Below are 13101 nucleotides of genomic sequence, written 5' to 3'. Positions count from 1 at the left end.
TTCCTTTATTCTTACCCTATGATATGTTTTGCCTTATGATTCAGCAGTGGCCTTTTAATGTCGGGTGTAACACAAGTGGAATGCTTAATTATGTTCTGACAGGGGTAACTACAAACATTTTAAAATAGTAACATTCCAAAGACTTTCATCGCTCTGTCTTCTGATTAGCCTCTGTTGATTACTGTCTGGAAATGGAGTCCCTACTGCCCCAGCATTTACCTCCTCCTGAGGAGCTTGCCATGGCAGTCCAGGGCAGCCTCCTATGGCAGAAGCCTTGGGTGATCATCTTTGTATGCCGTAGAATGAACAGAAGAGGAAAGGTAAAGTGACCCCAGCAGAGGGCAGCTAGCTAGCAACAGGAAACTGGTAAAAAGAAAGGCAACTTCTGGGGACTCCCTGGAGCATGTGGAAGCCCCAGCAGGCCAGAAACAACCTGGGGAAATATGTGATGGTCCTTAACACTGAAGAGGAAGGGCTGGGAGAAGATTTTAAAGACTGGCAGGGGAAATGGCAGCCATTTTCCCCAAGGGAACTTATCTCTTGTCTGGAGATCAGTGTTGATTCTGGGAGATCTTCAGGCCTCACATGGAGGTTGGTGTCAAGACACTGAGGTCCCTCAATTTCTTGGATTGCATGATTTTTTTGGTTCAGGCCTAAAGGCCTATGAATTTTATGTTATTGGGATTTTAGACCAGCAAAATAAGTTTCCTTTTGAAAGCTGCTTTTGGGGAGGGAGCCAGATAGGCATCCAGCTGGTTCTCGTTAAACCTTTCTCTCCCCTTTCTGGAATGCAAGGCCGTGCATTGCCATGGTAACTAATCGGTCAGCCATCATGATGATGTCCAGGTGCAGGTAGTTCTGCAGGCTGCCTCACGTGAACACATCAATTAAGGAGTCAGCATTTTTGAACAAGCGATTAATTACCAGCTAATTGCTTTCGTTTTTTCAATTGGCTTCTATGAGCTCATCCCTTTGAGAAAACGAATATAAGGACAAACCAGTCCTAAGCAAACTATGCTCGTTGGGGGCACAGCAAGAAGGCTGTGCAGGCGGCATCACAACCCATTTGTTTTTGGCCCTTGAGGGGGAAACTCTGGTCAAGCTGACCTGCTTGGAGAAACTTTGGACAATTTGTGAAAATCTTGAATGCTGGAAGCATCTTTGGAAGTTGGTAACTATAAATCTGATGCAAGAAACCTTTGCCAATCCTTTTTGAACCAAAAAGGCTTTTGAATGTATTAGTTAGCTATGCTAAATGGTTTATTATTTTATTGCCTATCACTTCATGAAACCCTTTTTCTTTCCTGTAAACCAGCATAAATCTTATAAATAAATTGTTAGCCTTTAAATGGATTGTGTCTTTTGATTTTGGGATACCAAGCCTAATAAGTGCCTTGTGTGAGTGTAAAAACCACCTACCAAAAACCTAAGACAGTTTTGGGAAGTGTGAACAGTCCTGGCTAGGTCTCAGCCTGGCAGGAAAAGTGTCACACTGAATTTGGAGCTTGGCTGGAGTTACCCTGGACTCCTTGCCTGGAGGCTCGCCTTTTGATCCAGGGTTGGTGGCACTATCCATTAATCTTGTGGTTGAAGCCCTGAGTTTAATGTTTTGTCTCTTTGGGAAATTTTTGACCAAACCAAAGCAGCCCAACTGGTGGAGGCTGGTTGGAGCTCTTTGACAGATGGCAACTCTAATTACAACAGCAGGACAAGGAGGCCACCTCATATAACACAGGGGTCTCTGCATATTGATAAAGGAGATTAGAGGGAGTTGAATTCCCAAATTGTTAATCCCTCCAGTGATGTCTCACATGACCTTACCTTGTTAGTTGTTCTTCCCAAGTCATCTTTAAGCCACACCATTCCTTTCAGTGGGGGTGTTTTTGAGATGAAACCATTTCTAGTTTCTCAAACAAATGCAACAAAAATGTCAGATGCACTGCATGAGGCGAGAGGCCCCATTTGTTCCTTCTACTATTAACGAGTCACAAGGAAATAGGTGGACTACCCTCCTCATCCTTCCTTACTCTCCCAAAACTAACAAGGACCCCTAGGATTTTGTCTCATACCAGATCTTGTCTATGCCTGGTGCATTCTGAAAGCAAATGCTTGTGGAGGTTCTTCCATGTTCATCAAAACAAATTTAATGCTTCTGAGGGCAATGTTTAACCAGCCCCTAACAGAAGAATTCCTCTAAGATATAAAAACTATCTAGATCAGGGGTGTCGAACATAAGGCCCATGGGCTAGATCCAGCCCCTTGAGAGCTCTTATCTGGCCCGTGAGCCAGCTAAGGCAGCCACCACCACCCCAAACCCAATCAAAGCTGGCAAGGCATGGCTCAGCCCAACCAAATGACATTTATGTCTCATAACAAATGAGTTCAACACCTCTGGTCTAGATTTAATTGCTGAGATGATAGGTCATGTACAATCTAAAAGACATGCCTGGAAAACTGGCCATTATAAACAGTAAGAACATTAACCCCTGGATAGCACTTTAATGCAGAAGAACACTTGTATTTGACAATCTATAAATGTATTGCACATATTAAGTATGAGGGGATAGTTCAGTGTTTGCATTATCTGATAAACTGTATGCTTGAGCACATTTAATAGAGTCCCCATTTGGTGGTGCCATCTGTGCCTTGTGTTATTTGCTTAGTTAAGGTTTTTCGCTTGGGAAAGGAATGTTGTCAAGACAGTGAAATCTTATGAACGTAAAGAAGCATTTAACTTATTTGATCATGCATTAACATATTAAATCTGAAGGTTATTCTAAAGAACGTAACCCATAACCTGATGTGATAAATAAATATAAGAAAATATAGAAATCTTGCCTTGGGGGGTATTTCTAGGGAATCTCCAGTATATGTAGTCATGGTAATGACTTTCATTGTGCAATCATTTTAATTAAGTCCGACTATAAAGTTAGTCTTGCAAAAGGGATGAGTGCACTGGGGAGACAAGTGATAAATTGATGCCTGTCCTAGGAGTAAAATAAGTTACACTGGTGTTTTCCAGCCAAATGGAGTTCTGTGCACATGTTATCAGATAAGCTTGGGTGACAGTGCATTCCTTTGCCAGCTAAGGTATCTCCAATTGTTTATTTGAGGCTGAAAGTAATAACATGATGGTTAGATGCTTCAAACTGATTGTGTAATATTTCTTGGCTTTCTGTTGGGGATGAATAACTTAATTACTCAAGTAATAAATTTTAATTAATATCTGTATCATTTTGGTTACTGCTAGTTTAGTAGAGCAATTAGTGTAATTAGTAATCAGCATTGCTTGGCGGCATGATAAATCACAGTGCAGAGCACATTGACTCCTCACCAGGGTGATATATTATCCAATTTTCTTGAATTTAATGTGCGTACAAGGCAACTACTAAACAGAGGGAAGCATAGCAACAGCTGTGGTGGTCTTTGGTTGCTTGCATTACATGTGCTGTTTGCATTCTCAAATACGTTGAATTAGTCAAAACTGTCAGTTAATTAACATTTTATTTCCGTATTTGTAAATGTGTTTTTTGAACATACACGAAAGCGATAGCAGAAAGGAATATACCGTATATACTCGGGTATAAGCCGACCCGAGTATAAGCCGACCCCCCAAATTTGAGGCCAGAAAAGGGAATTTCTTATTGACCCGTGTATAAGCTGAGGGTCAATAAGAAATTCCCTTTACCGGCAATGCTGCGCTCTAAAATGCCGGCCGCCATTTTAGAGCGCAGGGCCCCTGCCCCAGGTGGCCCTCCCGCCGCCTCCCAGGCCCTCCCATCCCACCCCACCCCACCCCCAGTGCCATCCAAGGGGGGGAGGGGGAAGAGCCCCTGAACCCCCTACTTACCGGGAGATGCGGCGAATCGGCGGCGTGGCCTTCCTGGGCCGGCAGGAGGCCTTTCCAGGCCCCTGCCGGCCGGAGGAAGGAGCTTGGGCGCGTGGGTGGCGGCAGTGCAGCTGGCAGGGGCCTCCTGCCGGCCCAGGAAGGTCCCTGCCGGCAGAAGAAAGGCGCCCAGGCGCCTGGGCGGCGGCGGAGCAGCCAGCAGGGACCTCCTGCCGGCCCCTCCAGGCCCCTGCAGGCAGGAGAAAGGCTCCCTGCCGCCTGGGCGGCGGCAGAGCGGCTGGCAGGGACCTCCTGCCGGCCCAGGAAGGTCCCTGCCGGCAGAAGAAAGGCGCCCGGGTGCCTGGGCGGTGGCGGAGCAGCCGGCAGGGACCTCCTGCCGGCCCCTCCAGGCCCCTGCCGGCAGGAGAAAGGCTCCCGGGCGAGGCTGCGAGCAGTAAGTTCCTCCCTCCCTCCTCCCTCCTCCCTCCTCCCCCCTCCCCCCTCCTACCGTATTGACCCGTGTATAAGCCGAGTTCGGCTTTTTCAGCCCTTTTTTTGGGCTGAAAAACTCGGCTTATACACGAGTATATACGGTAAGTGTCTTTTGGAGTACAGGCCAAGGTAGGGTTCCTTGTGGATGTTCCAGATCCAGTCTCCAGTGACATGTGTACAATTTTTGTGTGACTTTTTCATGCTAGGATATTTTTGGATGAATCATCATTGAGAATGTGGTCATCTTATTTTTTTCAGAGCCCATGAGAACACCGAAAACGCTGAAGATTGCTGAGATCCAGGCCCGACGTATTGCTGTGGATTGGGAGTCCTTGGGTTACAACATTACTCGCTGCCACACGTTTAATGTCACAATATGCTACCATTACTTCCGGGGCCATAATGAAAGCAAGGCAGACTGCTTAGATATGGATCCCAAAGCACCCCAGCACGTTGTCAATCATCTGCCCCCTTACACAAATGTAAGCCTTAAAATGATCCTAACTAATCCTGAAGGAAGAAAAGAAAGTGAAGAGACAGTTATCCAAACAGATGAAGATGGTAAGTTCAAGCTCTTTTTAACTGTACACTATTGCTTCTTTCTGTTTGCCAAATATTATTTTAGTTGGGTGTGTATACTAGTCTGTGAATGGCTATACAAAACATCATTTGGCATTCTCAGGTGCTCAAAAAGAAATGGCAGACATATCAACACATCAAAATAAATATCTTGAATGTGGTTTTAAAAATATTTGATTTGTAAAACCAGACAGAAGAAAGAGACAAAGACCCAGATCAGAAACAAAAGGAACCACATTTACAGCACATTCCTGAGGTTTGGAGGCAAAAGTGCTTAGGAGGCCCACAGGACCTTCCACCAGCACAAAAGGCCCTTACGCCGGTGCAAGAGGCCTGGACACCAGCGTAAGTGGAGTTAGGCCGGTGGCAGCAGGTGGCAGAGTGGGAAGGCGCGGGAGCGTCGCTGCAAGGGCCATGCCAGCATCTGAGAGGTGCAGAAGCGGCCACCAGCAGCCATGGGGGCATTCCCAGGTGCGTTCAGCCATGTAGGAGGCCTTTTAAGGCCTTTTCAGGCCAGGAACGCCCACTTTTGCCACCGAAAAGTTACGCCAGGTATTTACTTGGCGTAGCCCATTGAGCTCCATGCAAGCACTCCACGCCCTCATCTCTGCACCACCCAAAAGGAGAGCCCATCTTAGCCTGTCACCTCTGGAACCCAACTAGGAAGCCAACCAATGGGGCCATCCCAGTAGGGGCAGCATCCCCCCGGGAGAGGGCCCCCCAACCCAGCTTGGGTTTAACTCATTCTCTAATCTGACTTCAAGTCTCCCAGGTATTAGTCAGATACTCTAACCACTACACCATATCTAACTATATACTTAGGAGTTTGTCTATTACAAACTTGTATGTGAGACATAGGCCATTTATGCATGGGAGGTTTTTGCCTTGGATTTGCCCTTCTCTATATGCACATTTCCCCCATCCAAATTCTCCATACTCAAAAAATAAGCCCCCATGCAGAGTTTTGAAAATTCAGATGAGGAAAATGTACATCAAGAGAGAAGCAAATCCAAGTCAAAACCTCCCATGCAGAAATGACCTGAGTGTTCTTTGGTGGTGTATTCTTCCAGCTGTAATTACATCTGATTGTTTCTTAGTGTTTTTTATTAAATTGCAGCAGCAGTGTAGATTCATTTACCTTATTTGCAGAAAAATAAAGGCTGTTTTAGATGTTAACACAACTCCTTAAATGATTATCCTGTATAAATCTTTAATAAATTGGAATGGCGTTACATGGAGTTCCTAATTAGGTGGAAATAATAATATATAAATTTGTCATAATGTTCATATAGTTGAGTTTGCAACTAACTGCATATCCAAAATGCCACAGCAGAATTTGAAAATGTGTATATTTTAAAAGTCTTTCAGATGACCAGATTTCTGTATTGTGCATTCATGTTTTCAGGAATGCATTTACTCTAAAGGATATGGGTTGAATACAGAGTACATTTTCCAGTAATGGAAAGGAGGGGGTAAATTCCATTAATTCTCTCTTCCTGCTTCAAATCCCCAACTTCCTACTCATCGTCTTCCTGAGTGTTTCTTGTCTCCCAGAAGCTACATTTTGGAGAGATCTGTGGACTCGGGGGGAGGGGGGCGGAAATGTTCTGTTCTGCTGACAGAAGTGCCTCGTGTGAGTGGAAAAGTTAGTTTGGCCGCAACCCCATATGTGTAGATTTCTCTTTTTTTCACTAAAGTGAAAAGTTCTAAAATGGACAGGAGATCTGAGGACTGGAACAAATTCTTCTGAAAGAAGAATACCCCCCCCCCCCCAGTTCAAACATCATGCCAAACCATGAGATGGAAGCGATGCCAGTCAAAAAGGTTAATGCTTATTTTGTGGGTTTTGGACCTCAAGTTAGTGGACTTCTGAGGGGGGGAAAACAGTCTATCAGATTCTTGAGTTGTGCTAGTAAATATTCCTTGTTACTGTTAACTGGGCTAATGACTCCATCACCTCCCTCCAGCCAAATTATTGGTCTATGGAAGTGTGGGAAGAAACTGCTGAGATTTATATTAAAATTGCTAGTCATATAGGACTGCTAAGAGCATCTCTCTTCACCAAAGTCAAAGGCCCAGTAAATGAAGGGCAACACAAACTGAAGGGCTAAATTTGGTGCTGATCCTGGGCTGCTACAGAGAACACATCTACATCCCGCATATACATGCATACATCCGTTTGTAAAAAAAGTGCCAGTGCATGTTCACTTTGTAGTTGAAACCAGGGACTAGTACCTGAATAAATGTGTAATTTGTATCACATGTTCATCTGTACATGTGTTGAATGTAACTTGAGAATTACTCAATGCATGTATTTTTAAAAGGCAAGTGTACACTGTACACATATTGTATGTTTGTTCACTTGTGAGCAGTGCCAATATTGTTAATGCTGATGTTCTCCCCTCATTGTGTGAGGTCTGGGGCAATGTCCCTCAATGGACCCCTTTTTGAAAGGCCTTCGTGCTCACTTTGTACTTAATTGAAACTTTACCTGGCACAGAGTATTTTGTGGTTAGCTCCCACTTCACTTCATTAATTTGAAAAATCCTAAATTTATGTTTAATTGACTTTCTTCCCGGTGCATTTCATCTAATAAAACAGATTATTGCCTCTTAAACCATGTCACAATAAACATCAGACTTGAAGACTCCCTATAGTTTTATATGTGTTTGTTTAAACAGAGACTAAAGAGCTAAACTGATCACAATTGTATCTAAAAATCTCATAATCTCAAATTTATTTCTATGGATTGGATGCCATCTAAAACTTCATTGCACAGAAGTGCAGCTTTCCTTCTGCATCATGAAACACTGTTCCTGTGGGATGGGGGAGCCTCTGAAGAATAAAGGGGGTTGAGAAGGTCTGGTGCAGGAGGGGGGGTGTTGCAAATTGGCACCATTCTTGTGCACAGAGACTTTTTCTACAGAACCCAGTCCATAATATTGTACTGTGCAGTAGCAATGAAAGCTGTGGTGATTATATGGATGGCATGTTGTAATAGTTTGGAATGTTGGCTTTTCAGAGAACAGGAATGTGTGCGGTCCAGTTTCTGTGAGGGAGGGAAAGTTGGCAGTTTGGTTAATATTTAAACCTCACATAAGACATGCTGAGCCTGAGATGATCCTGGGTTCTATAGGAAACTAAGGGCAGGTATCCTGGGGACAAGTAGAGAAAGAATGGATCATTGGAAAGAGGAATCTGAGAAAAGCATAGTTTAAGAATGAAAGCAGAATTAATGCCAAAAAGAGCTAATCAGAGAGGAAACTCTAAAAGCTCATAGCACCTGAGATCAAGATACAGTGTAGGCAAGTGGGAGAGAGACATGTTAGAGTGGCTCCAGAAAGTGAGACAAAAACATGGACCTAGTAGGTGGTGAGATGTGAAGATGAAGAAAGAAGTAGCCAAATAAAAGCGTGTGTGGGGGGGATAGGGCCTAGATGCAGAAGGGGCTGTGTAGGAAAAAAGCTAATTGGAGCATAGAACTGCTAGATCTAGATCTTGGCAGAATTTTGGAAATTAAGTCAGATCTGCAAGAGCAAACAAGTGATAGTGACATGGCTGATTTCATATATTGACCTGGACTATCCAACCAATTCTAGTTCCATTAGCCTATGAAGGCTGTCCAATGCAAGAGTCCTGTATCTGGTCCCAAAGCTCTTTAGGCTGGCAGCCTTTAAATGACGGAGTGTGTGTAATCTGCATGATTGCATAGCCATGCTCACTCGCTAGACATGTTTCATTGTATTCCATCATGTGCACATTCAGCTGCCAAAGGAAGTCTATCACCTGGGATAGACAATGCATCTGTGCAATGCATTCTTTGTTTGAACTGTAAACAAAGGAAACCACAGTGTGTTCCCATAGAGAACATAATGATGCCTACAGCACATCACCAAGAGCCACAAAATGGTACAAGAGGCTGTCAAGGCACATCAGCCTCAATCTGCTTTAAACTTTTTGTCAGTATTGTGAAGGAAAGAATGGCAGTCTTCAGTTGACTACTGAATGGATATTATTGTATGGAAATTGTATGGATATTATTGTATGAAAATTGAAATCTGAATCTCATCTGTGTATCTGTATACTTTTTACGTTATGAATTTATTTCTAATGCATCAAATTAAGTTATTTTCCCCAGGGGCAGTTTTTTATTTATGGTTTGGTACAGTCTAAAATAAATCTTGCTCCTTCCTAATGCCACTAATGCAGTGTATGTTATTTCCTTTGATGCAGTGATTTTAATTTATTTCTGTCCATTACAGAACTGCAGTATGTTTTCAAAATAAATCTTCAGAAAATGTCACATGTGAGACTTATTGCAGGTTGGCTTGATGTGTGAGAAAAAACTAATTTAAAAGGCTAGGCTAATATAAGTTTCAGTGCTTAAACAGATTTTTACTTTTCCCCCCCAGAGATTTCTTAATTCCTCCCTTTCCTTTTAATCTCTTTAAGGTTGAGATGGAGATCATGGATCTCCGAGCATCTTTTTAAAACTAGAAGTCAGGCACAGTTTGGATTAGGCACATTTTGGGAGGTAGAGGGTATAATCCTTCCATCCCAGAATAGGTTTGCCTATCAAAACTACCTCCACTATTCTCTTGTTAGCTCTGAAAAGAAAAACAAAAGTGGTCCATTTACAAATAGAGAGAGGGAGGTCTAGTTCATTTGAGTTTCTCTTCTTCCCCTACCTAAATTTTAAACCACCACAACCAAGAAAAAGATGCAAATTTGTAATGCTTAGTTCCATTAAAGTAGTCCATTCTTTCATGAATGAGAGTAAAGGGTTCTCTTTGTTGCAAATGTTTTGGCTTATGTAGAGTCCTTTATGCCCTGACCTGGATGGCCCAGGCTAGCCTGCTCTCATCAGATCTCAGAAATTAAGCAAGGTTGGCCCTGGTTAGTATTTGGATGGGAGACCAGCAAGGAATACCAGGGTCGCTATGCAGATGAAGGCAAGGACAAACCACCTCTGTTAGTCTCGTGCCTTGAAAACCTTACTGTGTTAACATAAGTCAGCTGTGACTTGATGACACTTTATACACACACACACACACACACACACACACAGAGTCCTTTACACAGAAGCACTAAGGCATATTATTGTCCAACGTGTTCATCCTTTTTCTTTTGATATATTTCTAAGCCAATATGCATTAAGGTGGTGATTGGTGGTATTGATTTTTGGCTGTTGGTTGTTTTCTCATATATACAACCCTGTTCATTGAAGTTCCAGGTCCTGTACCAGCAAAATCATTAAAGGGAACTCCCTTTGAAGACAAGATCTTCCTGAACTGGAAAGAACCTGTGGATCCAAATGGTATTATCACACAATACGAGGTATTGAAAGAACAATTGAGCAAAATAGGGAGTCGTGGTTTCATAATTTTTGACTGTGGTCTCTGTTGGTGGCATTTTGATCTTCAGTATTGTGATTAGTGTTCATTTGGGGGATAGGCTACGATTTGTAGAGCCACCCAGAAGCTTTCTGCTTTACTGCTGTCTTGACTAGCAAATGTTGCTTTTCTACTTGTTCCTGGTGCACCACCACAGTATAGAAAATGTCCCTAGAACAAGTTGCACAACACCATACCTAAAATGAGACCTGAGAATTCAGTGTCACTTGTAGGATTCCAGGCCCCAGCCATCATGCACCAACACCCAGTTTTAATGCAGCACCTTCTCTTGGTCTCAGACAGAGAGCAGCAAGGGTTGAGTGCCATCCTACTCCATCTCCTGTCCTCTAGGTCTGTTTCTAAGTTGGGAACCAGAATTAGTCTGTCCTCAGCAACCTTTTCCCTCCAGCCTTTTGAAGGCCCTAGCCAAGCCTGGGGCATGCCCAGTGGCCTCCCCCTATGCAGAAGCCTTATGGGGCTGTGGCCAAGCCTGTGAGAGACCAGTAGTGTCTTCTGAGATATTTCTGCCCCATTACTCTCATTCCCTACCCCCAGGGTAGAGCTTCCCAACAGCTGGCTCAGTGGGCCAGTTGTCAATGGCTACCTGATTCTTAAAGGGCCATCCACCATTGATCAGCTGGCTGGTGTGAGAATCTTTACAAGGTGCATCAGTGATCCCTCTGGGCCTGGTGGATGCTGGGCTGGAATATGTTGGGCAACAATGCACAGGAGGTTTTGCCTTGGATTTGCTGCTCTCTAAATGCACATTTTCCCCAGCCAAATTCTTCAAACTCAAAAATAAGCCCCCATGCAGAGTTTTGACAATTCAGATGGGGAAAATGTGCATCTAGAGAGCAGTAAATCTAAGGCAAAATCTCCCATGCGTTTTTGCCCAATCGTCTCCACCACCACCACTCTATTTTGTCTTTATTTTTATAGTAATCAGTTTTTGTGTTGAGTCTCAAATGTTAAATGTAACACTAAAAAAAGAGTTCTGTCTGATCTGTAAAACACACTATGTAGTGACCTGTATGGAACTGCAATATTGATTTTCAAGCAATCATGAGCTCATTCCCACCCAGTGGTTGCTTTGTGAGCATGAACCTGGTCTGTGCCAATAATCATTGCATGGATGTACTCTTCTGATTAAGATAAAATTACTGCTAGAATTACTATAATGATTAAAAAATAAGACTTCAGTGTAATTGAGTCATGGTACAGCCTTGCTCTTGCCCAGGCAGTGCTACTGCGTGCTTTTAATAAGTGATGAAATCCGAGGCTCAAATGTGCAGTTCTGATGTAAATCTTGGATCATTAATATATTGCCTTCCAGTGTCAAGATTTAATGGATCCCTATGCAGTGAAGGCTACAGGTGATATATGTAAAAATTTATTAATAGAAATCTGACATTTCTAGCCTTCAAGGTAGCACTTTTTCCTTTCAAGAAACTCTGAATGCAAATTCTGGGGTTTGAATAAAAAATGCATTGGCTTGATGCATGAGCCCTTGGGGAAGGAAGGAAAAACAATAATTTTGCACCCAATTTCCTGTGCATCTATCATGATTCAGAACTGAGAAACCTCGACAATACTACTTTTCTGCTTAAGAAACAAATTAAATGTCTAAAGGAATCACTTAAATGCTTCAGTCATCATGTGTACATGACTTAGCATATACTGACTTCTGCTTATCCTATTAATGTTTTAAAGGATGTTGTTTCCAGTGGATATGCACAATGCTGTAGTAATGCAAAAGCTTGATTTAGCAATGCTGGGCTTGAACATTCATAAATATTTTACCCTTTTATGTAAATTGAATACTTCTAACTGAAATGAAGGAATTAAGAAAATACACAATAAACTACCTCTTGCTGTTAACAAAGCAAGTAGGATTCTTGGTACCTTCACATGGTGAGTAGACATCTGGCCCTGTAGAGAGGTCACAGCAGACCTGCACAATTGGTGACTGAGCACAAGCTCCCCAGCCCTGAATGGTGACACAGGTTCATAGTCTCCTGTTATGCTTCCTTTCTAGGACTACAATAAACATACAAACGTGACCACACACACTAGAAAAAAACACAATACATTGCTAGTTTGCTGCATTCAGGTTTATGGATCACCAGTTGTGTAGGCCAAGTGTATTATAGCAGTTAAGAGAAATCCTTTCTAGTCATCTCACAACAGTTCTGTGTGAGAAAAGTTGGTGATGTTGGAAATAAAGTAGAAAGAAAGTCAACGCTAAACTGGAATTTGAAATCAGGACTCACTAATTAGCCATTACCAAGAATTCTACTAAGTCTCTGAAATTATTTCCACAGGTCAGTTATAGCAGTATAAGATCATTTGATCCGGCAGTTCCTGTGGCTGGGCCTGTTCAAACGGTGGCAAAGCTCTGGAATAGTACACATCATGTCTTTTCCCATCTACACCCTGGGACTACCTACCAGTTTTACATAAGGGCTAGTACGATCAAAGGGTTTGGACTACCTACAGCAATTAACGTTACCACCAACATATCAGGTAAGGGCAAACAATAAAGAATATAAAAGTTGTGTTAAATTTGTTTTTGCATGGATTATTTCTCCCAGTCATTCAAGACAACAAAACATGTTGGCTGTAATAAAGAGAAGACATTAAGCGTGTAGGAACAGGTTTTCTATCAGCAGAGTGGGCTATTCAAGTTATTTTACTAATGGATACACTGATTTAAGTAGATAAACCATCTGAAGCCTATCTCGAGTGAGATGGATTATTCTACAGTCTTTTGTAATCTTGGTCATTTGCTTTGTGCAGCATTGCGCACTTGTG

General features: G+C 42.7%; 1 protein-coding gene across 6 annotated transcripts in view; it reads left to right on the top strand.

Annotated features, from left to right (window-relative positions):
* PTPRK (protein tyrosine phosphatase receptor type K) overlaps positions 1 to 13101 on the top strand; it is a 538596-nt gene that overhangs the window by 391021 nt on the left and 134474 nt on the right. For all 6 annotated transcript variants that reach the window (XM_056856094.1, XM_056856093.1, XM_056856092.1 and 3 more), the window contains 3 exons: positions 4577 to 4879; positions 10125 to 10234; positions 12612 to 12813. In XM_056856094.1, the coding sequence (XP_056712072.1) occupies positions 4577 to 4879; positions 10125 to 10234; positions 12612 to 12813 (615 nt within the window). The remainder of the gene's footprint in view (positions 1 to 4576; positions 4880 to 10124; positions 10235 to 12611; positions 12814 to 13101) is intronic.

Source organism: Euleptes europaea, chromosome 10 (assembly GCF_029931775.1).
Source record: "Euleptes europaea isolate rEulEur1 chromosome 10, rEulEur1.hap1, whole genome shotgun sequence".
Classification (NCBI taxonomy): Eukaryota; Metazoa; Chordata; class Lepidosauria; order Squamata; family Sphaerodactylidae; genus Euleptes; species Euleptes europaea.
This window is presented reverse-complemented; position numbering and strand designations above follow the sequence as displayed.